This window comes from Chiloscyllium plagiosum, chromosome 13, assembly GCF_004010195.1.
Source record: "Chiloscyllium plagiosum isolate BGI_BamShark_2017 chromosome 13, ASM401019v2, whole genome shotgun sequence".
NCBI lineage: Eukaryota > Metazoa > Chordata > Chondrichthyes > Orectolobiformes > Hemiscylliidae > Chiloscyllium > Chiloscyllium plagiosum.
In genome coordinates, this window is record NC_057722.1 from 48,477,102 (window position 1) to 48,501,711 (window position 24,610).

Here is a 24,610-nt window from a genome sequence, read left to right on the forward strand (position 1 = left end):
AGCCTCCCCACTTCCTCAGTATTACCTGCCTGTCCACCTAACTTCGTATCATCGGCAAACTTTGCTAGAATGCCCCCGGTTCCCTCATCCAAATCGTTAATATATAATGCGAACGGCTGTGGCCCCAGCACCGAACCTTGCGGGACACCGCTCGTCACCGGCTGCCATTCTGAAAAAGAACCTTATATCCCAACTCTCTGCCTTCCGTTAGACAGCCAATCCTCAATCCATCCCAGCAGCTCACCTCGAACACCATGGGCCCTCACCTTGCTCAGCAGCCTCCCGTGTGGCACCTTATCAAAGGCCTTTTGAAAGTCTAGATAGACCACATCCACTGGGTTTCCCTGGTCTAACCTACTTGTTACCTCTTCAAAAAATTCCAACAGGTTTGTCAGGCATGACCTCCCTGAACGAAATCCATGTTGACTTGTTCTAATCAGACTCTGCTCTTCCAAGAATTTAGAAACCTCATCCTTAATGATGGATTCTAGAATTTTACCAACAACCGAGGTTAAGCTGATTGGCCTATAATTTTCCATCTTTTGCCTTAATAGACACTCTACAGACAACAGGCAAAACGAACATCATTTACAAAATACCTTGCAAGAACTGTAACAAATACTACATTCTATAAATAGGCAGAAAACTAGCCACCAGGATACATGAACATTAACTAGCCAGCAGTAATGTGAAAGTTCAGTCCTTTCTGCTATTACAAGTTTTGTCGACATGAATTGACTGTAATGCAATTGATGAATAGGTGAACGTTGTTTGTAAACCGTGAACTTTTGCATACGTGTATTGACTATTACGTGTATTGACTATTACGTAATCCATCCCCAACAGTATAAGTGTTGCGGTGCACACAGGAATACAATATTTACACCAACAGAATCTCCGCTTCGATATCACATGTTGTATTGACTGGCGTGCTTTGTTGCGAAGTGCTTTTTGAGAGTAATTTTAGTTCTTTCTTTTGCAAATTTTGCAGTGTCACCCGTAAATACGGGAGGTCAAAGTAACAAGTATGTTTACAAGAAGTGTCCCAGCGATAAAATTCTGGATGGAGAACATAAAAGAAAAGCTATAACACTTGAAGAGAAGCTTGATGTTATAAAGCATTTTGTATGTAATGAAAGCACATGTGGTGTTGTTTGTACAACAGAAATAAAGGAGTCTATGTTACGCACCATTGAAGACAATGCAGAAAAAATCAAAGCAAGCTGTACTGCTGGAATAAGCCTGAGTGCAAGCAAATATGTGAGATCACACCCAAAGGAACTTGAGGAGATGGAGCAACTTCTAAATGTGTGGATGGAAGATCAAATGAGAAAGCGATCTGGGACCAGCTTTCTCACAATAAAAGAGAAAGCCTTTTCAATTTATGAAGACTTAAAGAAAAAAGCTGAAATTCCTGCAGATGTGCCTGCCTTTATAGTGCTACTAGTGGCTGGTTTGCTGGTTTTAAGAATCGCTATGCTTTTCATGAAATTAAGTTATTGGCTGCCAGTACAGATGAGGAACATGCAAAGACATTTCCTCCCATAGTGAAAACATTAAGAGGAAGAAGGCTACAGCTTAAATTTGGATTTGGATGAGATAGGTTTGTACTGAAAGTGAATGCCATCAAGAACCTATATTTCTAAGTAAGAAATCATTGAACTGATCTCATTGAAAATTTTAAATACAAGAAATATCCTATAAATTAAAACAGTTGAGTTGGATAGGATTGTTCATCTGATAGTTGCAGTTGTAATAATTATAAAACTAGTGAATGAAGACTTGTTATTCTATTTAAGAAGTGATGATAAAGAAACAGGAAACACAATGTGATGGCAAAATGAGAAGCAAAGTAGTATGCTACCTTGACTTCCTCGGTCAGGTCTAGAGGCATTGGTCTGCTGTCTTTCGGGTCAAAGACATGGAATTCTATGCCATGGTTGTCAAAAATCTCAATGATTCACCAACACTCCCTCAACCTCCACAATTATAAATGTGATATCATTAGGATCCACATTATATCTGTGTGTGATCTGTCTTAGTCTTTTCCTATTTGCCTCATTCACAACTTTTCAGTTACCAGTGATTCCAGGTCAAACCGGGGACTTTTTAAAACAGATATTTGCTATTGAATTCAGTAGATATTAGTTACTTTCCAGTATAAAAAAGTGTACAATGACAGATGTTGCCCAATTTTTTAACATCGCTATGCACTTTTAATAATTTTTCTTCAATTTTGTTAAAATTTAATTAGTTTCTTTCATATGAAATTTATAATTTCTGAGCTTTTTAACTACATAAAGAAAAACACTTTAATTGCTTAAGAAATATAATATTTATCCAACAAATTACTCATCAATAAAACTATGATGTCTTTGCAGCCGAAAGATTATTGGTCAATTCCATCTGTTGATTATATCCAGTTCTTTGGACCTCGGTGCTCTATTTTGTTCTCCACAAATCGGTAATCTAACTCTGTCTCCTTATTGTTAATGATATACAGCTAACGTCAGGGAGAAGAACTTTCGATCAAGTAATTGTTAGGTTTCGTCCAGTGTCTCACTCTTGGTTCTGAGACAGAGATTGTGTTCAAACTCTACGGCAGAGATTTTGAGCAAATAATCTAACCTAACGCTACAAGTGCAGCATTGAAGAAATGTTGCACTGTCCGTTGTGCCATCTTTTGAATGAGTTGAGCCAAAGATGGCCCAAAATACTGCGGATGTTAAAAATCTGAAATTAACACAGACATTGCTGGAAATACACAACAGATCTGGCAGTATTCGTGGAACTATGAACTATGTTAACGTTTCAAGTCGTGACTTTTTTTAAATCAGAACTTTGCAAATTTCTATGGTACAGTTCAATGACAAGCTGGTGAGACTTCCCTCATGGTCAACTTTACCCTCAACCAAAGTCCAAGAAATAAACAAACACTAAAATAAAATCAACGATCCAGCTGGGTTTTTCTTTCGAAGCAGTTCGTATGATCTTTTTGCAGGTACTTTGGTTGCTGGGTTACCCGGCAATAGCTATCTGGAGTTCAGGAGCACGTTATTGTTTGGAAATGCCTGGAACACCCTAAACCCGTGAAAGGCGTTATACATATTTCTTGCTTGATTATCCTCTGACAAGGAATACATTTTCAGTTAGGAAAAAGCTAATATGTGAACAAAGTAGCTGCCATGTCAGTTACTGTTCCGAACTTAAAATGCTCAATTGTACAGATCTGTGTAAATAAACAGATACAATTTAGGGAAACGCTTTTTGCATCCATGCTGGAATATTTTGGACATCTTGAATTTGGCGAGGAAAGCACTTGCATATTCCAGAAATGTCCACATGGCGTCGCTCCAACTCTTCATGTTGAATACTAGTTCCACGAGCTACATTTGTCATATACATAAAATAAAATCCTTTGCCAAACGGGAACGGGAAATATTTTGATCATTGATAGTCATAAAAATGTATAATTTTCTGTAGTAAAAGAGAAAAACAACTTTAATAGTAGACGAGAGGAAAACGTGTTTCGTTGTAAACCACGTTTAATATTAAAATCATATTTGATGCATGATTTACCGAACTAACTGCATTTCCCATGCTATGAGTAAGAAAGTGTGACATTCATTAAAATAATTTTCTGCAGAGATGGCCAGTCTTCTAAAACAGACAGCTGTGATTAAACAGTTAATTTCAAGAACCTTGGCTTGCTATCTATCATAATATCCTTAAAGATTTGTTGGTCTGCAAGGCAATATTGGTTATGTATTGAACAAGAGGATAAGCCAGTCAAGATTACACTGACTACGTTTTATTTAATTCATGTATGAATTACATTTCATGCAGCAACTCAAATTATGCACATTGCCATGCTCATACAGTTTGCTAAAAATGGGTTTCTGTGTAACGTTGCAATCAATAAGAAAATAATATAATTTCCAGACTATTCTGCCACAAGCTATTATTATTACTATTGGTTGTGACGAGTCATTATGAACCTCATTCAGACATGGCCTAAATATTATTTGTAACTTCCGTACTATATTCTAACATGTCAGAATTAAAGCAATGTATTCTGACAATTTTAGAGATTTCTAATATAGAAAGCACTATTAAACTGGAACACTCATGTACATTTGATCCTATTTGTACTGATTCCGGATGAAGATATACACCTTATCCAGTTCTTTTCTGCTAAATTTAATCACAGAATTTTTTATCTTAAAACTGCACTATTTAAATGTCACAACCCTTCTTTTGATCATTTAAGCTTCCCATTTTTCCTCTTTTATCTTTTGCACTCAGAATTCCCTGCATCATTCAATTCCATTTGGAATAGCTCTCAATGGTTATTTGCATCAAAATGCTAAAGACTACATCTAAAGCAGAATGATTTCAAATTTATTGTGGAAATTAACCAACCAGCAGTTGAAAATGAAAATGAAGGCTAATGCTTCCATCAGGTCCACTCATCACAATCTTGTTTCTGCAGAAGAGTTGTAAGTTGTAAGTTAACCCTTTTTCAGTTACATGCTAAAAAGTTAATCTTCCTTCCATATCAGGTTAAATCAAAGTCAGGGCTACTTATTAGAAGTGCTGTGGTGTTATCCCTTGTGTTATAGCCAATACTCATTCAACATCACAAAAACAGATTCTCTGGTCAGTGCCACATTGCTATTTGTGGGAGCTTGCTGTGCATGAATTAACCAATATGTTTTCTATGAGTGGCAAACTGTCCCTCAATTCAACCACTACTTGGGGTTGCAAGCTTTTTCCAAGGATGTGACTGAGTGGGTTGGTTTTTGACCTGGAGATCTTGGGGATCAAAGGTCACAATATCCTATTAGGTAGTGTAATCCAGAGTGCAGAACTTGCTTCCTTTCTTGTGGCTACTGTATGTCATCATGAAGATGTTGTGACTCAAAGCAATGATTCAATTCCATGGACAAGTTATTACCATTTTGAAGATTGGTAGCAAGCTCATCCCAATCCTTAATGCCAATGCTGTTGCACTTCAAGAAGCGGTTCAGAATGTCTTTGATGTACTTTCTTCACCCACCTCTGGGGAGATGGTTTTTGCCATTTTGGACACAATGTCCAGTCTATCGAAATTGATTTTGTTCAGTTTTTGTTTGAGTTTTGCTTGAATATTTGTGGAGCTGGCTTAAAAAAAACACTAGGATTTGTTCAATGCAGTTTATTCTGAACTAATATGGCAGTCATCTTCACTATTTATGCCCCAACCTTTGAATCCAATGAAGATGGCAGGGAAAAAAAAGTTCCGTTTTGACCTTGGACAACTCCTCACTGCCATCCTAACTGAAGAAAAGATCATCATTCTGGGTTCATTAATGCTGAGATTGCCTGTCTTGGGAACCATTGGGAAGAAAATGGTGGGAGAAGTCAACACACATGTCATCCTCCTGATGACAACATGTACTTAACATGGCCTTATTACAATAAGCACCTTAATCTGTCAAAAGAACAATACAAAACCAAACAGGGGCCTTGTCAGTCAAAGCACCTCTTGAGCTACATCATTATTCAGGTCAAAGGTCTAATTTGAAAGCTGTATCGCTTGATCCATGAAGGTGACCGAGGCCCATTTCCTATTTCATAACAGTGACTACACTGTCAAAATACTTTGTTGCCTATAACGCTTTGGGATGACTTGTGTTCATGAAATCTAGTATATATACTCAAATTATTTTCACACAAGGAGATAATAAGTCCTTATATCACTAGATTAGTCAACCTGAGGCCCAGTCTAATGCTCTGAGGATGTGTTCAAACCCCACTTTAGTTGCTGGTGGGATTTAATTGAATTAATTAATTAATGCAATTAAATGATAATTAAATCTGAAATTCAAAGCCATCACAATAATGCTGTCAGTGAAATTATAACTGATTGCTGTAAAAACCCACCTGGCTCGCTAATGTCCTCTCCTTTCCTTTAGGGAAAGAAATCTGCCTGCCTAGGTTGGGATCTACATGGCTCCAAAATCACAAAAATGTGGCTCAATTAATACTCCTACAGTCAGTTAGGGGTGGGAACAAATGTAAATAATGACCACATCCCATGAATGAATAAAAAATGTATTTTTGTTGTAATGTCAAATCGAAACACTATTGCAGCAGATATTCTAACGATGCACACGTTCTATTAACATACTCTGACATATGATTCCTGTTGTGGACCAAGTCAAACCCCCTCAAAGTATATTAAGATAGTCTAAAACCCTAACTTTTTTTATCTTGTAGGTAAGTGTAAGGTGCTGTGTTCCAGATGCAATTTGATTGGTAAAACTACCAGGCTTGAAGCAAAACATAATTCATTCATACACTATAATTAAAATACTAAATAAATAAAAATAGAAGAAAATTGGCTTAGCTGTAACTCTATCAAAATGCTGAATAAAATAATATATAAACTACTATTAATTAACTGTCCCTATATAAGAACATCCCACAAATACACCCTTGGCAAAGGCAAATTGTTTAAAATAGATGGTCTCACATGTAATTCTAAAAGCAGGATGAGAACCCCAGTTTTTAGCTGTAACAGAGACAGGAAGAAGAGCTTCCATATCCAGCTTCAAGACCCCAGCAACTGCTACTGAAGGCTAACATTTTTTTAAAAATCCGGCTTCAGTGGGAGCTTGACCCCACCCATTCAGGCTGCCTCTATTGTTCCAACCTTAAAAATACCTCAAGACCTTCACAAGATGTTTGTTGGCTTTGGAGTAGACTGTTGGGCACCTCTGTCTCATCCTGTCTTCCAAAAACAAAATACAGCTCTTAAAGCCATGTCCCATTCCATATTTGTGAACTTTACAAGCTTTTTTTAAAAAAAAATTACCCTTTCATTGCTTATAAATTAGTGGTTCTTTAAACTTTAACATCTGGATGGTAACAATATAATCCTAGCCTTTAGTCATATTCTAATAGCAATACATAGTATTTTCCAGTGTCAGGTTTGTTAGAACTGGTGTAAAAAGACATTTGCGAAATATTTTTCGAAGAGTCATATTTAGCACTCTCAGGTTTTCCTAAGGGACTGATCATGCTCACCTCACTGATCAATTCCTAATAAAGAAGCCCATCAGCGCCTGATGGTAGGTCTGAATGCTCCTTAGACCTATTACCTTTTACGCATAAAGGCTGCTCGCTCACCAAAGTATAAAGGAAACGGAGATTCCAGTTGCGATCGCACTGAATTAATCATGACCAGAGTGGATAGAATTAACTGCATATGCTCTTGCCACACCTGATGTTTGCCGGCCATCTCCGAGCTACAATAGATTTCTTGTCATAGTAACCAGTGCGCAATATGTGATTGGAAGATCACCTCAGCAGAGTGGCGGGCCTCCAAGGCGCGGCCATCCTCATTCTTTCCAACCTCCTCTTCAATTATCAATAAGCACGTCGCTGTTTTTGAGAAACAAAATCCCTATTATTCCGCCGGCTGCGATAACACAACAGACCATGCCACTTAGTGATGTTTTCATCGCCAAAGTGTTTGAGGCGTGATAGATCAGAAAACATTTGCAGGATGAATGTGGCTCTACAAAATCTCAGCAATAATGTAAGTTCTAAGCCGGCTTTGTTGACACTTGTGTGTATTCTGTGCTAGATAATGTGAACAGAACAAGCAATCTTCGTAATGCGATCGTGCATGTTGGACAGTAATTCACCAAGTGAAAACAACACGAGAATTAATGCGTCCTTCCAGCTTCTTGTGCTTTTAATTTGCTTGCGTGTTTTAAATTCGAGCTGTAAGTGGTATTTAAATAATCATACGATTTCCATAAATGCTGTTTGCAATGACAATTCGTGACAAACAGGCGCCAGTAAGATTAAATGGAAAAGTACAGGGCAGGTCTGTTATTCTCTGCTTTAAATATGAAAAGATCTTTTATGTGTTCTGGCTTCATTTTGAAATGTTTCCAAACATGATGTTTTGGGGAAAAATGACACGCGGCATTGTTGTTGATCTTTGGACAAACAGGAAGGCTGTGTTCCGCTTGGGGTTTATTAATTTTCCCAGTAGTTATAAAGTGGGCCGTAGTTCATTTCGCTGGACTGCGATATGACTGTTTTGTACATAGAGCAAATGATGTAGTGATAAAAAATAAAGTATAGTGGCAAATTTTCTTGACATTCTGAGTACAAATGACAATCCACACATTCGAACACACATTTTGACTTCACCAATCTCGCTTGGGAACAAACTACTTCCACTGAGAGAATATGATTGTTATTGCAATCAGCACCTTGCAAATAGACGTGTCCATTCCAGCAGGGACACAGATCAGTTTATATAGATTTATGTCGCTTGAGCATCGCGGAAGCTTTCTGCTTCCCTCTTCGGAGAGCAGGTACATACTCCGAGAACAAAGTAAAATCGTGTTATGTGAAGGGAGGACAAAAATAATCTTTATGTAACAGGTGGATTGATAATTGCCAGTTTATTTTGCATTTTTAGAGCCACAAAACCCAATCTATAAAATAAATATATCCTAATTTGATATGTGTTACTAATGTGCTTTGGTCAACTTTTTTTTAACAGGAATTTGTAGCGCTGATGAATTGCTAGGATTTTTAGAAGCTTTGGAACGTGTAATTTTCCTACTCAATTTTGAATACACACGTAAATTCATATCCCATTTATTACCCCTTTACCTAAATTATCTGCACCACAATGAGGGTATTTTCGGTTAGTAAGTGAACACCACTCTACTGTAAAATATAGAACAATGCAGCTAAGATGTAGAATTGGATAAAATATACAAATGCTAGAGTCCTGCACATTCCAGTTGTTCCTTTAAATAGATTTTAACAATTACCATGTTTTGTGCTACAATAAAAAGGATAAATGATTAACATCGTCCAAGTTTATTAGCTTGGAAAAAATGGTTGATTATTGTAATATAATTCCCCAAAATGGTTGACATTCAACTGAAATGACTGGGTAGTATTTATTTTACAGTTGTGAGACTACACAACTGTTTTCAGCAGAATCAAACATACTGAGAATATTAGATTGAGGAGAGTTCATTATTGTATAAATTATAGTTCTCTTCCATACAATCTTTCCTTCCTTACAGTTATACATGCACGAACAAAATGTTCCTTCAGGGTCATGTGATCACATAATACATTTTCAACATTATAAGAGGAGATCATTATTTAATTAACTTTAATGCAAAAAAATTAAGGTGCAGGTCTGAAAACATCAAAGATCAAAATTGGATAGCTCCCAAAAACAAAGAGGGAGACAATGCATTGTTAAGCTGTGCCTGTTTCCTCTGGGCTGCCTGCTAAGCTACATGATTGTAATATGCAGTTGAGTGCTAAATGAGCTGCTTGAGTGACTTCTTGCCTCAGCAGGAATTGCAGATTTGTGTGACTTACCATCACTTAAAGCTATCTTACACTACCTAAAGGTGGTGTACCATTATAGTTGGAGCAGGTGCTGAAAGTAGTTAGAAGAGAGTCTGAACAGGAAGAATAATGAATGGTGCAAAAGAACCAATCTTCTAGATATTCAAATGGAGTCCCTGCTGCAGGAGGTGGAGAGATGTCCTCTATCCACAGGAGGCTCCTAAGACAGACATTGCAAAGACAGTGGGATCAGATGCATTTGTGCTCAATGCCACAGGTCTTGCCTCGAGGACCTTGATGGAGTACCAAAATAAGTCAATGATCTCACACAAGAGCTCTAAATGTCAATGAATGCATCTTCAAATGCCATACCCCACCAACTGTGGAACTGATTTCATGCACTGTTCAATTCATCATATTCCAATCTCTCAGCTGGTAAACAACTCCATCAATCTCATAATGTCATAACATTCAGAGCTTTATCTCACCCTTATAGACTTACCCCTAGTGTAAGAGCACAACCACATCTGCAGCTTGAATACCTCATTCCTGATGAAGGGCTTTTGCCTGAAACATCAATTTTCCTGCTGCTCGAATGCTGCCTGACCTGTTGTGCTTTCTCAGCACCATACTCCCGACTCTAATCTCCAGCATCTGCAGTCCTCACTTTCGCCTAGCTTCCATACCTGCCAGCTTTTCAACTATGACAGCTGTTTCACACAAATTGATTGCACAACATTCATTGACACATTTCCCTCTCTTGCAGAACAATATGAGGCATCACTGAAAGCAGAAGCACCTAATTTATAGGATATCGATCCTGCTATAAGTCATCGAGTCATGGCCATAATGGAAGAGACGCTGCTTACCATCATTGGAGCAAACTTTACTGAAGTGGGCAGTGATGTAACTAAAACCATCAAAGGCATGCTCATACCTCATTGTCTATCTCCTCTCCTCTCAATCTGCAATCTCCCCTAATTTACAAGCTGCAGATAATGCCAACATGCACCTTTCACGTTTTCACCTGTTTGCACACTACATCCCTACGGTTGTACCCTTTTTCTTTCAGATACCCGAGGACTGCACCCTGGTCAGGTGCAGTGGACAAGAAAGAGATGAAACAGTAGAAAGACAATGCTGAAGAAAAAAACACTGTAATCCCCTCTCATACTGGCAGCCATCAGATCAGATACTGACACTTGACATTTTTTAGAGGATAACTTAAAGGAAGAATCCGTCTGACATGAGACATTGGGCCTCAGTGAACTATACTCAGTGCAGGGGAAGAGGTAGCACAGCTCACACAAAACAGATAACAGGTGCGCAGAAACAAAGAAAATAAGAGTACGAGGCCATTCACTTGATCAATATAATCATGGCTGATCGTCTGACACAGTACCCTGTTCCTGCTTTCTCCCCATATCCTTTGATCCCTTTAGCCCTAAGAAATATGTTTAACTCCTACTTGAAAATATTCAATATTTTGACCTTAGCTATTTTCTGTGGCAGGGGATTTCACAGGCGCAGTACTGTCTGGCTCAAGATTTCTCCTCATCTCAGTCCCAACTGGCCCTACACTGTGAACCCTGGTCCTGGAGTCCCCAGTCACTGAAAACATCCTTCCTGTGTTTACTCTGTCTAGTCCTGTTATAGGTTTCTGTAAGATCCCCCTCAATTCTTCTGAACTCCAGTGAGGATAGTCCTAACTGAACCAGTCTCTCTTCACACATTGGCACTGTCACCCCAGGAATCATTCTGGCAAATCTTCATTGCAATCGCTCTCTAGCTAGAACATCCTTCCTCATGTAAGGAGACCAAATCTGCACAAAATACTGCTGGTGTGGTACCAGCAGGGTTCTGTACAATCGCAGGAAGACGTCCCTGCTCCTGTACTCCAGTTTTCTCACTATGAAAGCCAACATACTATATACCTTCTTTAGTGTCTGTTGCACCTGCTTTCAGTGACTGGTATCCAAGAACATCCAGGTCTTGTTGTACCCGTCCCTTTACCAATGTATTGCTGTTCAGATAACCTTCCTTGCAGCTTTTGCTACCAAAATGGATAACCTCACATTTATCCAAGTTACACTTCACCTGCCTTATATTTGCCCACTCATTCAACTTGTCCAAATCAGACTGAAGCATCTCTGCATTCTCCTCACAACTCACCTTCCTACCGAGCTTTGGGTAATCTGCTAATTTGAAGATATTATGCTTAGTTCCTTCATCTTAATCATTGATGTATAGCGTGAATAGCTGGTATCCAAGCAGTAATTCCCATGGTACCCCACTAGTCACTGCCTGCTGCTTAGAAAATGCCTGTTTGTTCCTACTGTTTTTTTCCTGTCTACCAACTAATTCTCTATCCATGTCACTATACTACCCTGAGTCTCATGCTCATTGTGGGTGGGGAGGGAGGGGGAGGGGGAGTGGGTGGGGAAAGTGGCTCAGTGGTTAGCACTGCTACCTTACAGTGCCCGGGATCGGGATTCAATTCTGCCCTCAGGTGACTGTGTGGAGTTTGCGCATTTTCCCTGTGTCTGCGTAGGTTTCAATCGGGTGCTCTGGTTTCCTCCTACAGTCTAAAGATGTGCAGGTTAGATGGATTGGCCATGCTAAATTACCCATAGTGTTCACAGCTGTGTAGTTTATGTTAACCATGGGAAATGCAGGGTTACAGGGATGGGGTAGGGTGATGGGTCTTGGTGGGATGCTTTTTGCAGGGTTGATATTGACTTGTTGGGCTGAATGATCTGTTTCTACACTGTAGGGATTCAAAGGAATTGGCTCCTCCTCATCAAATCAACAGATTACATCCTCAGTTTGTCAAATTTGATTTCCCATTTATATATCCGTACTGACTTTGTCTGATCCTGTCCTGTTTATCAAGTGCTATGCAATTAAATATTTTCTAATGAACTGTAGCATTTTCCCTACTACTGATGCCAGATCAAATTATCTATAATTCCCTGTTTTCTATATACCCCCTTTTTTTTAAATAGTGGGTTTACAGTAGCAACCCCCCTAATCCATTGAAACTGCTTCAGAGTCTACAGAATCTTGAAAGATGACCACAAGCGTATCCATTAATTCTAGGGTCACTTCCTTAGTTATTCTGGAATGTAAGTTAATGGGGTCTGGGATTTATCAGCCTTTAATCCCATCAGTTTCCGCACCACCATTTCCCTACTAATATTGATTTCCTTTCATTCCTTTCTCTGTCCAGATTCTGTGTTCCCCAGCATTTTTAGGGTGTGACTTTGTCCTTCTTTGTAAAGACAGACTGAAAGTAAATATTTAATTGGTCTGCTACCTCTTTGTTCCCAGGATGTGGAGGTGTCGGTGTTGGACTAAGAAATAATTCACATGACACCAGGTTATAGTCCAACAAGTTTATTTGAAAGCACAAGCTTTTGGAACACCACTCCTTCACCACCTGATGAAGGAAGAACTCTTTGTTCCCAATGTAATTTCACATGTTTATGACTGTAAGGGATCTTCACTGATCTTTTTCTCTTTACATACCTAAAGAAACTTTTGCAATTGGAGTGTGTGTTCTCCCAAGTTTACTCTTGTACGCTATTTCCTCCTCTTAATTGATCCTTTTGTCCTCCTTTGCTGAGATCTAAATTGGTCCCAGTCCTCAGGTCTGCTGCTTTCTTTCGGATGTCCTTTCCTTGAATCTAATACCATCCCTAATTTCCCTTGTTAGTTATGGTTGGGACCCTTTCCCATTTTGGTTTTGAGCCAGAAAGGAATGAACAATTGCTCTAGTTCCTTCGTGTATGCTTTACAAGTTTGCCATTGCCTATTCCACCACTATCACTTTAAGTAATATTGCTGATTTACCATAGTCTGCTTATAGCTCATACCACAGTGGTTTACTTTCATTTGAATTCAGGACACAGTGTCAAAATCAACCACGTCATTCTCCTCCTTAACAAAGAATTTGATTATGCTATGGTCAGTCTTCCCCAAGAGATCTTCCATAGCTAGACTGCTAATTATTCCTTTCTCATGACACAATATCCAATCTAGGTGACTTGTTCTCCATTCGGTTCCTCAATGTGTCGATCTAGAAACCCATCCCATACACTCTCCAGGAATTCGACCTCCACAGTATTGTTACTGACTTGATTTGTCCATTCTATATATGGATTAAAGTTGTCCATAATTCCAACTGTACCTTTTTGCTTGTGTCTGTAATTTCCTGTCTAAGGTCTTTGCAAAATTACCTGTACAGTTCAATCACCAATGTCGATTCCTGTCTCTTGGTTTTTCTAAGCTCTCCCCATACTGATTCCACTTCACTGGAGCCATAGAACATAGAACATTACAGCGCAGTACAGGCCCTTCAGCCCTTGGATGTTGCGCCGACCCGTCATACCAATCTGAAGCCCATCTAACCTACACTATTCCATGTACGCCCATATGCTTGTCCAATGACGACTTAAATGTACTTAAAGTTGGCGAATCTACTACCAATGCAGGCAAAGCATTCCATACCCTTACTACTCTCTGAGTTAAGAAACTACATCTGATATCTGTCGTATATGTATCACCCCTCAATTTAAAGCTATGCCCCCTTGTGCTTGCTGTCATCATACTTGGAAAAAGGCTCTCCCTGTCCACCCTATCTAACCCTCTGATTATCTTATATGTCTCTATTAAGCCACCTCTCAACCTTTTCTCTAACGAAAACAGCCTCAAGTCCCTCCGCTCTTCCTCAGTATTGCATTAATTTTCTCTTTCACAGGCAATGCCATCCCACCTTTTTTGCTTTTTTATTGTCTGACCTTCCTAAAAACTGAATACCTCTCGATATACAGTTCTCATTCCTGACCACATTTCAGTCACATCTCCATAATCCCAACTATATCATGTCCATTTAGGTCTATTTCACAATTAATTTATCCATTTTATTGTAAATACATAGTGCATGGGAATATTATCATCTGCAAGTCACATACCATTATGACATGAATATGTATCCCCATTTCTTTATCGTTGTTCGATCAAAATCCTAGAACTTCACTCAGACTATCATGGTACAAGAAAGTATTCACCACCACATCCTCAGGGGCAATTAGGAACTAACAATAAGTGATGGCTTTAAAAATAATGCTCACAGTCTGTAAATACAATTTTTAAAAATTGCTACTTGGGAGTCTCTGGATCACAAAATAGAGTAACTCTAGATTTTATTCTCTTGTGCTGGAAGAAATGTTCAGTGTCTATTTGTTTCTTAAAGCTGTCACAAATATATAACAGTTTGTACTATTTTGCAAGATTGGGGTATCTTGCAGCATGCCTCTTTGTAAGACTCTACTCTCATCCCTCAGCTTGAATCTTCTTTTTTCTTGCATGCTGTTGAAAGTGCGAGGTACTAATGGTGCAGCAGGGATTGCATGAAGTATGGGCCCTCGTTGAACAACAGGACCAATATTCCATAATTTTTAAAAGTGAGCTTTAAAGAGTAAGATAATGAAAATGTATCAATTAGAATTAAATGAGGTAGAGAACGAGAAATGAAGCAAACAAAAGAAGTATTGGGTTCAGAGAGAAAATTAAAAAAAAAGATTTTGAGTTTGGAATGTTTAAATCTCATATCAACGGCAGGAATACTTTACTACAGTTTAAATTGTTTCCTTTCAGAGAGGTTGTGTGGCATTGCAGGAACTTAATTTGTTTATTAAAGTACTTGCACTATTAAATAAGACCTTGAAAGCTTTGAACTCATGTATAAATACATCAATCTCATGGAAAGGTTACGGATGAGAGTGAGCTACTATTTTGCACAAACAATTGCCAGAGTGGCACAAGTCATTTAGCAAACTGTGATGATCGGTAATTCATGTGGTATCTTTTCTCCTCCACATTGGTAGATGATCCTTATTACCAGCATCCAAGGAGCAGGAGAATCGACGTTTCGGGCCTAAGCCCTTCTTCAGGAATGAGGAAAGTACTTTCCTCTTTCCTGAAGAAGGGCTTATGCCCGAAACGTCGATTCTCCTACTCCTTGGATGCTGCCTGACCTGCTGCACTTTTCCAGCAACACATTTTCAGCTCTGATCTCCAGCATCTGCAGTCCTCACTTTCTCTTCAAAGATCCTTATTACCAATAGACTTGAGTATTTCAACTTTGGCTGACCTTTCATCATGTACCCTCCATAAATTTTGAATGATCTAAAATGCTTACTGCCAATAATATCCTAATTTGTATTAAGTTCAGTTCACCTTTGCTCCTGTATTTGCTATCCTCCATTGGTTTTTACACTGCAAATGCCTCTATTATAATTCTCAGCCTTGGTATTAAATAACGTCCATAGCTTCACTTTTCCCTAACAACAACAGCAATTGCTAGAAAACCTCAGAAGATCTGGCAGCATCTGTGGAGTGAAAGCAGAGTGAACATTTTGGGTCCAATGACCCTTCTTCAGAATTCACTATTGCCTATCTTTGGAACCTCCTCTAATTGTACAACCCTGATCGTTGTCCTCCTCCAATTTTGGCTTCTTGTATATTCCTGGTTTCCATTGTATCATCATCAGCAACTGTACCAGTTCTCCATGGCTAATCTCTGGAATTCCCTTACTAAAGGTTTTTGCATCTTTCTTTCCTTTTTGATACTAGTTAAAACCTACCTCTTTGACCAAGTTTTCAGCCACCTGTCTTAACGTCCTTGTTTGGCACGGTGCCAAATGCTATGCTGTTAATCATTGAGAGAAGCTCTAATGTACAATATAATTGCAAGGTTGTTGTTCTTTCATGTCCAAAACATATTTAATTTATGAACATGTAATTACTGTTACAATTTTGGTTTCACCTCCATTAGAGTGCATCAGGAATATATGCTGAATCTCAAATGCCATGCTGGGCTGGTTTTGGTGAACAGAACTTGTTTAATATGTTGGTTATCTAGCCTACCACATTCCTGCTCACTGCTGAGCTGATCTGCATAATGGACTAGTATTGCAATATGTAAATAAGTAGTTAAATGGACTTACATTTTCAGGGCAACCATGATCTTGTTTCTGCCCCTTCCAGCACTCTTAGCAGTATAATGTGGCCAGATTGACAGGAATTCCTCACCAATTAGATTGACCAGCAGTTCCTGCAGGCAGAACCTTTCACAGACGGGTAAAGATCCCACCCTTCACCAATTTAATCCACCCACAAGCATATTACAATTGCAAGGCATATTTATTCCAGTTGGATTTGTTGCATTATGTCTATTAGCTGACAGTCAGCATGTCAGTATACCTTTAGGAGACATGCTCATGGCTTCACCACTGGCATGTGATCTTAGGATAAAAATGTCTATTCCTCCATCTTATCTCAAATTACTTGAAGCAAGGCATTCTACTGGAAGAGTGCGCCTCTTTTGTGAACAAATAACTTGATCCGAGCCCAGGTGTTCATAGGCTTGAGGAATGAAATGTTTATAGGTAACAGTTGCAAGAAATATCTGTTGGGTTTTTCAATACCACAATGATGTCCTGAGTTTCTAATGTTAAAGGAAATGTCATAAGCATTACTGCTTCAAGTAAATAAGTCTGCTGGAGGTAATTGACATCAGGCTTAAGGCTGATTCTCCTTCTGCGGGTTGGGGTTGTGGGGAATGGGGTTATGACCAGCCTGCATCCTTGAAAAGTGCAACCCCTGGTGATAATTTCTGGGAAACATGCCTCATATTGAGACATTATAACACAAGTTCACAAGAATGTTACTGGGACTAAAATCATGCAGTACAAGGAAAGGTTGCATTTTTGTATTATCTTGAAGACGTGTAATCCAATAAATGTAGGAAATTTAAGAAATCAGGAAAGTTGTAGGGCTGAAGGAGATTACAAAGCTCGGGATTGATGTGGTCATGGAAGGCTTTGACAACAAAAATGAGAACTTAAAATTTTATCTTTGCTTGACAGAGACTCAACATAAACCAGCAAACATAGGAATAATGGATGAATAAGAAGGTGCAAATTAGGATACATAATGCAAAGATTTAGACAGTAGGAACGCAGCAGGCTGGCCAGGAAAGCATTTGAATCATCAAGTCAAGAAGCAACAAAGACTATAAGTAAGGATTTTAGCAGCAGGTGAACTGAGCCAGGCATGAAATTCATTGCAAACTCTGGAAGATTGATTATAAGCATGGTTTCTGATATCTCATAAATTGATCAAAGCTTTCAAAATTCCAAAAGGCTCACAGGATTCTAGGGAGCAGATTAAAGGCCTTAAAGAAGGCTTAGTGGAAAGATATAATAAAATAAGCATAAAGATTTAAAATGTAATGAAGCCATGAGACCATGACATGATTATATGATCTTCAAAATTCTGCAATTGTTTCATGAATCACATGTATTTAGATACATTTGAAATGGGAATCAATTGAACAATATTCTCAGGAATAGGTATTTTGAAATACTGTTCAGACATTTTAATTTTAGAAGTCTCTCTTCATGAATAATCATTTCTATTTGATTATATGCACCATAAATGCATAAATTATTTTGTAATTTATTCATGCATGAAGTAATCCTTCAACTTTTCCAGTATGTGATTTATACAAAATCATTTAATCCAATACCATTCAAATTTCCATTGATGAATCATTCAACTATATTGCACTCAACCTGTTAAGACACTAACTGTGTTGAACCTTCTGGCAAAGACAAACAGGTGAAGTCCACCCAGAGAATAAAGTTCACCTATGTTCCTAAGCAATAAGAATATCCTTTGCTTGTAACCCTCTTGGCACTTGCCTGATATGCACTGTTCAGAAAAAGGTGAGGAAACTGCCAGTGTCTGCTAACACCCAGATTTGCTTGAAACTGCGCAGGAAAAATAAAACAGGAAAACAAAGCATCAGTCACCAGGGGTCACGTCCCCTCCTCCATCCACCACCATACTAAGTCAGAGCCTGCTGGAAAAGAATGTGCATCTGCTTAGTTAAGCTATTCCCAGTGTCCAGTTATTAACATTCAGCTGTTCACCAGCAGGATTACATTACGTAATAGCATATAATATGCATTTGACATTGGTGTAATGAAAGTCAGATGTTTCCTATAAGGGGCAGCAAACTCATAACAACAATTTTTCACCTGACTGATACATTGAAAATCTATTTCCTATGCTTTTTGTGAATATCTCCACTTGCCTTGATGTTTAACTAAATTTTCAGTCACATGCCCAAGATTTTAAGCAGACCAATATTTTGCTAGGATGCATACCTCCATCACCTTTCCCGGTTATGTTCTGTCCATGGAAAGGATAAACACTGGACAGGCCGATCTTGATGTTAAACAGCCAAGAGGAGGTGACGCTAGGAAAGTTCAACAATGATTCTGACCCCATGATGGTTCACGGCCTCAGGCCGAACATGTGCACAGAACCATCTGTGCGTTGTCTCTACTGCTTTTACTTAGCTGATGAATTGATACATTCCATGTAGATCGATACTTGGAGGAAGCTCTGAGGGTGACAAGGGAACAGAATAGACCCTTAGTGGGAACTTCAACATCTCTCACCAGTGGCGCCATCACCCTTTGAGCTGATCAAGTTTAAAGGGACATAGTTGCTAGACTGGGCCTGGAGCTGGTGGTGAGAGAACCATTAAGAAAGATAAACCTTCTCGATCTTGTCCTCACCAATCTATCAATATCTAACAGATATGGCAACGTTAACATGTGAGTGTTACTTCTTCTTTGTCTTGTCATGATGCTGCTCCTTTAACAAGGTTAGGTTGTCCTTGTTTTTTTTCAGGAGGCATACAAGTTTAAAAGAAACACTTGTACAATGAAAGGGGAATGGCTGGTTCTCCCAGCTCAGCTTTTCTCTGGTTTGGTTTGGTTTGGCATTAGCAGTCTGGCTATTCACTGAAAGCAGGCAGCTAATTCAGTTTGAGACTGCTGGTCCAAGAAAGAGTTACGTGGAAGAAGGTGTGCCATGCTGCCATCTCTCTCTGTCTCTTCTGTAAGACCCTATGTTTGATTTTACCTTTTGTGTCAAAGAGTGTTTATGGGGACTGTTACAAGTATTTGGAACAGCATTGTTAAGTTGGGATAGTCTGTTGGTTTCTCGGGTAGGTTAAGTTATTTGGTATTCTGTTTGTTTGTATTTCATTCGGTAAACTTGTAAATAAATTCTGTTTTGTTAAAAGTAAATGATTTAACAAGTGCATCTCACCACTTTACATCTGCTAAAAACAACTAGCAAAGTTAGTGGTCTGGGCTACTTTCTTGAAATGTTTTGAGAGGGTATGGCCTGGTCCATAACGGTCTTTACCAGTTTTTGTCTGTGTAGTAAGGATATAACCGCCATCATTTAAGGATAACAGCTAAAAACCGAGCATCAATGAGGCATTGTGGGCCATCACCAGCAGGAGAGTTGTACGCAACCACTTGGTTTAGAGTCTTCCTCCATTCCCCCGTCACCAGTAACCTAACAGGCCAAGCATAATGCAACAAAGAGTGTAAGTTAGCTTGCTGAATGCAGCATCAATGAATCTCAAAATGAGTTACTAATAAGTCATCCTGCTGCACTGTGGATAGTGAAAGCAATTCCATATAAACAAAGATGTGCAATCCAAACAAGCATTGCATCAAACCAAAGCTCTTACACATCTTGTCATGACTGATCCTTTTATAATCAACTGCAATTTTGCTGAATACTTTGGTAACTAAATACTCTCCCCCCCCCAACTTTGAAAAGCAGCTTTCCTTAAAATAACTGCAGTAACATCATGCCCTCCACATGCCCTCCTTTCAATTTCCAATAATTACTGGATTATATTTTAGGAACTTGGCATTAATATGTAATTAGTTGACCTGAGAGGAGGCTTTGGTGTTCATTGCATGTGCAGGATCTGGATTCCAAATGTTAGCTTTTGGGAAATTATGATCAAAACCTGAGGTAATAAGCATGCAGTCATGAATGGTGGTGAATAATTAAATGACTAACTAGGAGGAAGCTACACAAATATCCCCATCCAAAATGATAGGGCAACCCAGTCCATCAGTACACAAAAGACAAGGTTGAAGCACTTGCAACAATCTTCAGTCAGAAGGGCCACAGGATGATCAATATTGGTCTCCTCTGGAGGCTCAGCATCAAAGATGCCAGTCTACAGTCAACTTGATTCACTCCATATGATATCAAGGAATGCCTGAGGCATAAGGTACTGTAAAGACGAAGGGCCTTTACAGCATCCCAGCAATAGTACTTAAGATGTGCTCCAGATTTAGCTGCGCAGCTAATTAAGCAGTTCTAGTACAGCTACAGTCTGACAATATGAAAAATTAATGAAAATATGAAAAATCCTGTCTATAAACAATAAGATAAATCCACTCTTGTCAATTACTGCCCAGCTGAGTCTTGACCATTAGAAACCAAAATTGTGACTGACTGTGCCATCAATGATATTACACTTTTGTTCAGTTCTTCATCTCAGGGTCATTCAGTAAATTTGACTATTTTGCTTTACCATTCTGTCTTGGGATTGAAACAACATGAGTTCAAGTCTGCAACTGAATGCAGAGACATTAAAACAGATTCATTTGATCATTCCAGCAGTTAGAGTCATACAGTATGGAAACAGGCTCTTCAGCCCAACTTGTCATGCCAACCACGGTTCCTAAACTGAACTTGTTCCATTTGCCTGCATTTGGTCCATATCCCGCTAAACATTTCCTATCCATGTACCTGTCCAAATGTCTTTTAAATGTTGTAAATGTACTTACTTCTACCACTTTCTCTGTTAGCTCGTTCCATATACACACCACCCTCTGTGTGAAAACGTTGCTCCTCAGGTCCCTTTTAAATCTTTTCCTCTCACCTTAAATCTATGTTCTCTAGTTTTGGAAGCCCCTACCCTGGATTAAAAATCTTGGCTATTCACCTTATCTATACCCCTCATGATCTTATAAACCTCTATAAGGTCACTGCTCAGCCTCCTGCATTCCAGGAAAAAAAGGTACCAGCCTATCCAGTTTCTCCCTATAACTCAAACCTTCTAGTCTTGATAGCAGGAGAAAGTCAGGACTGCAGAGCTGGAGATCAGACTCAAAAAGTGTGGTGCTGGAAAAGCGCAACCAGTCAGGCAGCATCTGAGGAGGAGAGTCGAAGTTTTGAGCATAACTTCTTCATCAGGAATGTGAGGGACCCTAAGGGGACTGAGAGATAAATGGGAGGGGGCTGGGCTGGGGTGAAGGTAGCTGGGAATGCAATAAGTGGATGAAGGTGTGTGGGGGGGAGGATGGTGATAGGTCGGAATGGAGGGTGGAGTGGATAGATGGGAAGGAAGATGGACAGGTAGGACAGTTCAAGAGGGTGGTGCCAAGTTGGAGGGTTGGATCTGGGAGAAGGTGGGGGGAAGGGAGATGAGGAAACTGGTGATATCAACATTGATAACATCCTTGTAAATTGTTTTTGCAAAATTTCCTGTTTCATAACATCATCCGATAGCAGGATGACAAGAATTGTATGCACTGACCCAAATGTGGCACTACCATTGACTTGTAACATGAAGTGCCAACTCCTATACTCAAAACTCTGACCAATGACCGATCTACCTGGGATGCAACTTTCAATGTGCCTGTGTAGCTGCACCCCTAGGTCTCTCTAGGGCCTCACCATTAACTGTGTGAGTCCAGCCATGCTTTGCCTTACCAAAATGCAACGCCCCACATTTATGTGAATTAAACTCCATCTACTGTTCCTTGGTCCACTTGATCAAGTTGATCAAGATTCCATTGTACTCTTAGATAACCTTCTTCACCACTCACGATTCGTCCAATTTTGGTGTTGATTGCAAACATACTAACCATGCCTCCTATATTCTCATCCAAATTGCTTATATAAATAACAAGCAACAGTGGAACCAGCACCGCTCCTTGCTGCACATCGCCAGTCACAAGCCTCCAGTCTGAACTATAACCTCCTACCACCACCTCTGTCTCCTATCTTCAAGCCAATTTTGTATCCAATTGACTAGCTCTCCCTGGATCCCACGTGGTTTAACATTACTAACCAGTTTACCATGCAGTACATTGTCGAAGGCCTCCTTATTGATGGCCCAACTTGCCTCATTAATATGATAATCGTATCAAACTTGCCCAACCAACAACATTCATAGAATTGACTCTTAGTTCCAGAAGTCACTGCCATGCACATAATTTAGAGGTTCATGCAGAAGAAAAAAGATTAGCAGGAATGTTGGTTGTTATGGTCTGGAAACTTGGCCTCCACAGCTGGGAAGGAGAGGAAAGAATTCTGGCCTGTGCATCATCCTCTCCACCAGGAGTTCCAAATTTGACATTTTTTCTCTGTCTGCCATGTCCAGCAGTATCAGGAACTGTAACGGGGTAGCTCCAGACTCAGTGCTTGTCCAGCCTCACAATGCTCATTTAGAATGATGCTTGTGCCATGGATGCCAATGACTTCCAGGATATCTGGTGAGTGTTGAATTGTTCCAGGAGTAGCGTGTGGTAAGCTGAGATCAAAATTAGACATGATATATGCTATAGGGGCAGGAACAGTACTTAATGTAACAAGTTTGGTTAGACTTAGCAAGAAAACTCATTCAGACTCGCAGTGAAAATCCCTCCAACAAACTTATGCAACTTGTTCTTAGTCAAAAAAAAATCAGCTTTCCAATAAAGCTAATTCAATTCAATTATCAGCGTGATCATGTATTGGGTGAAAGCGTACAGTACGGTGGTTAAGGAAGGCAGCTTACCACTGTCATCAAGGGATCATGGGGCCTAAAATTGGACATTCTAAATTGACCCACAGCCAGAGAAATCAGGCCCAACAGTAAATTGGCCAAGCTAAGGTAAACAGCAGCCAACAGCAAAATGCTACAGAGAATAGTGGAAATGAAGATACAAACAGCCCAAGGGTTGTGTATTCGATCAGATTTTCTGGCATCTTGATTGCCTGAGTATGTGCACTTTACACATATTGTCTTGGCAACAGGGAAGGGGGTTGGTGTGACCCCATTGAATGATTTGAACCCAGTTCATTACCCCATTGATAAAGTCCACAGAACATTATGAATGGTCTGCGTTGAGGAGGGGATAGAAACACAGAATTGGGAGCCATCCCCTCAATGAAGATTCAGTGAAGATGCGGTGAGGATTGGCAGCAAGACTTATGGCGGAAGACTGCGCCACAATCCAAGAGAACCCAGGAGAAGATTTACCCTGACCTGCAAGACCAACCATTGTGGTAGAGAGCCAGCCCTACATCAGAGAGGAAGGAGATTCCAATGGCCCAGCTCAAACATGTGGATTGTTGTGGATAATATCTTTTCTCAAATAGATAGAGCTAGATCGAGAGTAAATATTGTGGGATTTCAGGAAATACTCACATAGTGTTTTTACTAAGGAATATTTTGTTAATAAAATTGAGTTGAACCTCAAAACTCACTGACAAGAACACTTGGGTAAAGTGTTTTTAATACATAAACTGTTTGAAAGGTTCAAAGCACGGACAACATTGATGTCACTAGGTCAACCTTGATTCAAAGTGTTTGCATAAACTCTGGAGTTGAATCCCACCAAAATTAAACTCCAGGCTGAGCCTGACTGAACAGAGCAGCTGCCCAATGGGATGGCCAGGATTCATGTAGGTGAAAGAGGATGAAGGTTGCTGGCCAGTGATTAGATCCTAAACCAAGTACTGGTAACGTGAGGAGGACTAAAGGTAGCACAGGGTCACAGTACCATTGGGGTGGCAAGAAGCCAGATAATGGGGTCAGAAAGCCACAAAATTACAGAGAAACCAGAGTAGGGTTGGGACCTACAAAGTAAGAGATAGTGAAAAGATTCAGGGACTCAGAAGCACAGAAAAGTGAAAAAGCAGCCAGTATAGGGTCGGGGACCCACGATAGAGAGACAGCAGTAAGTTAAAAGGGAACAACAGGAAAAATGGCACAGTGCTCAGAGTGGGAGAAGATAGGAAAACAGTACTAAAATAAGAATTGGCCCAGGCAGGTTGACCATTGTAGTGAACGCATATTGGGTCTGGGAGTCACAGGACAAAAATGCTGGGAAGTGCAACAAAAACTGAAGGGAAGTGTGCCTTAAACCTCAGCAAGGATTTGCTGATAGCCAGCTGCAAGGAGCAGCTGACAGGCAGAGATTGAGAGACCCTAAAGCTAAGTAAGGACCTAGGGGAAGTGAAGCAGCAATGGGAGATAGTAAGAGTCAAAGTAGCAGAG

The 24,610-nt window shown here is 39.6% G+C and overlaps 1 protein-coding gene across 2 annotated transcripts in view; it reads left to right on the top strand.

Annotated features, from left to right (window-relative positions):
• Positions 1 to 7,189: 7,189 nt before the first annotated feature.
• The window catches only part of LOC122555986 (endothelin-converting enzyme 2-like), a 180,433-nt gene continuing 163,012 nt past the window's right edge, over positions 7,190 to 24,610 (top strand). Inside the window, exon 1 of one of the 2 annotated variants that reach the window (XM_043702324.1) lies at positions 7,190 to 7,585. In XM_043702324.1, coding sequence (XP_043558259.1) covers positions 7,499 to 7,585 — 87 coding nt within the window. In that variant the 5' untranslated portion in view covers positions 7,190 to 7,498. The remainder of the gene's footprint in view (positions 7,586 to 24,610) is intronic. The other variant, XM_043702328.1, reaches the window with a different exon arrangement.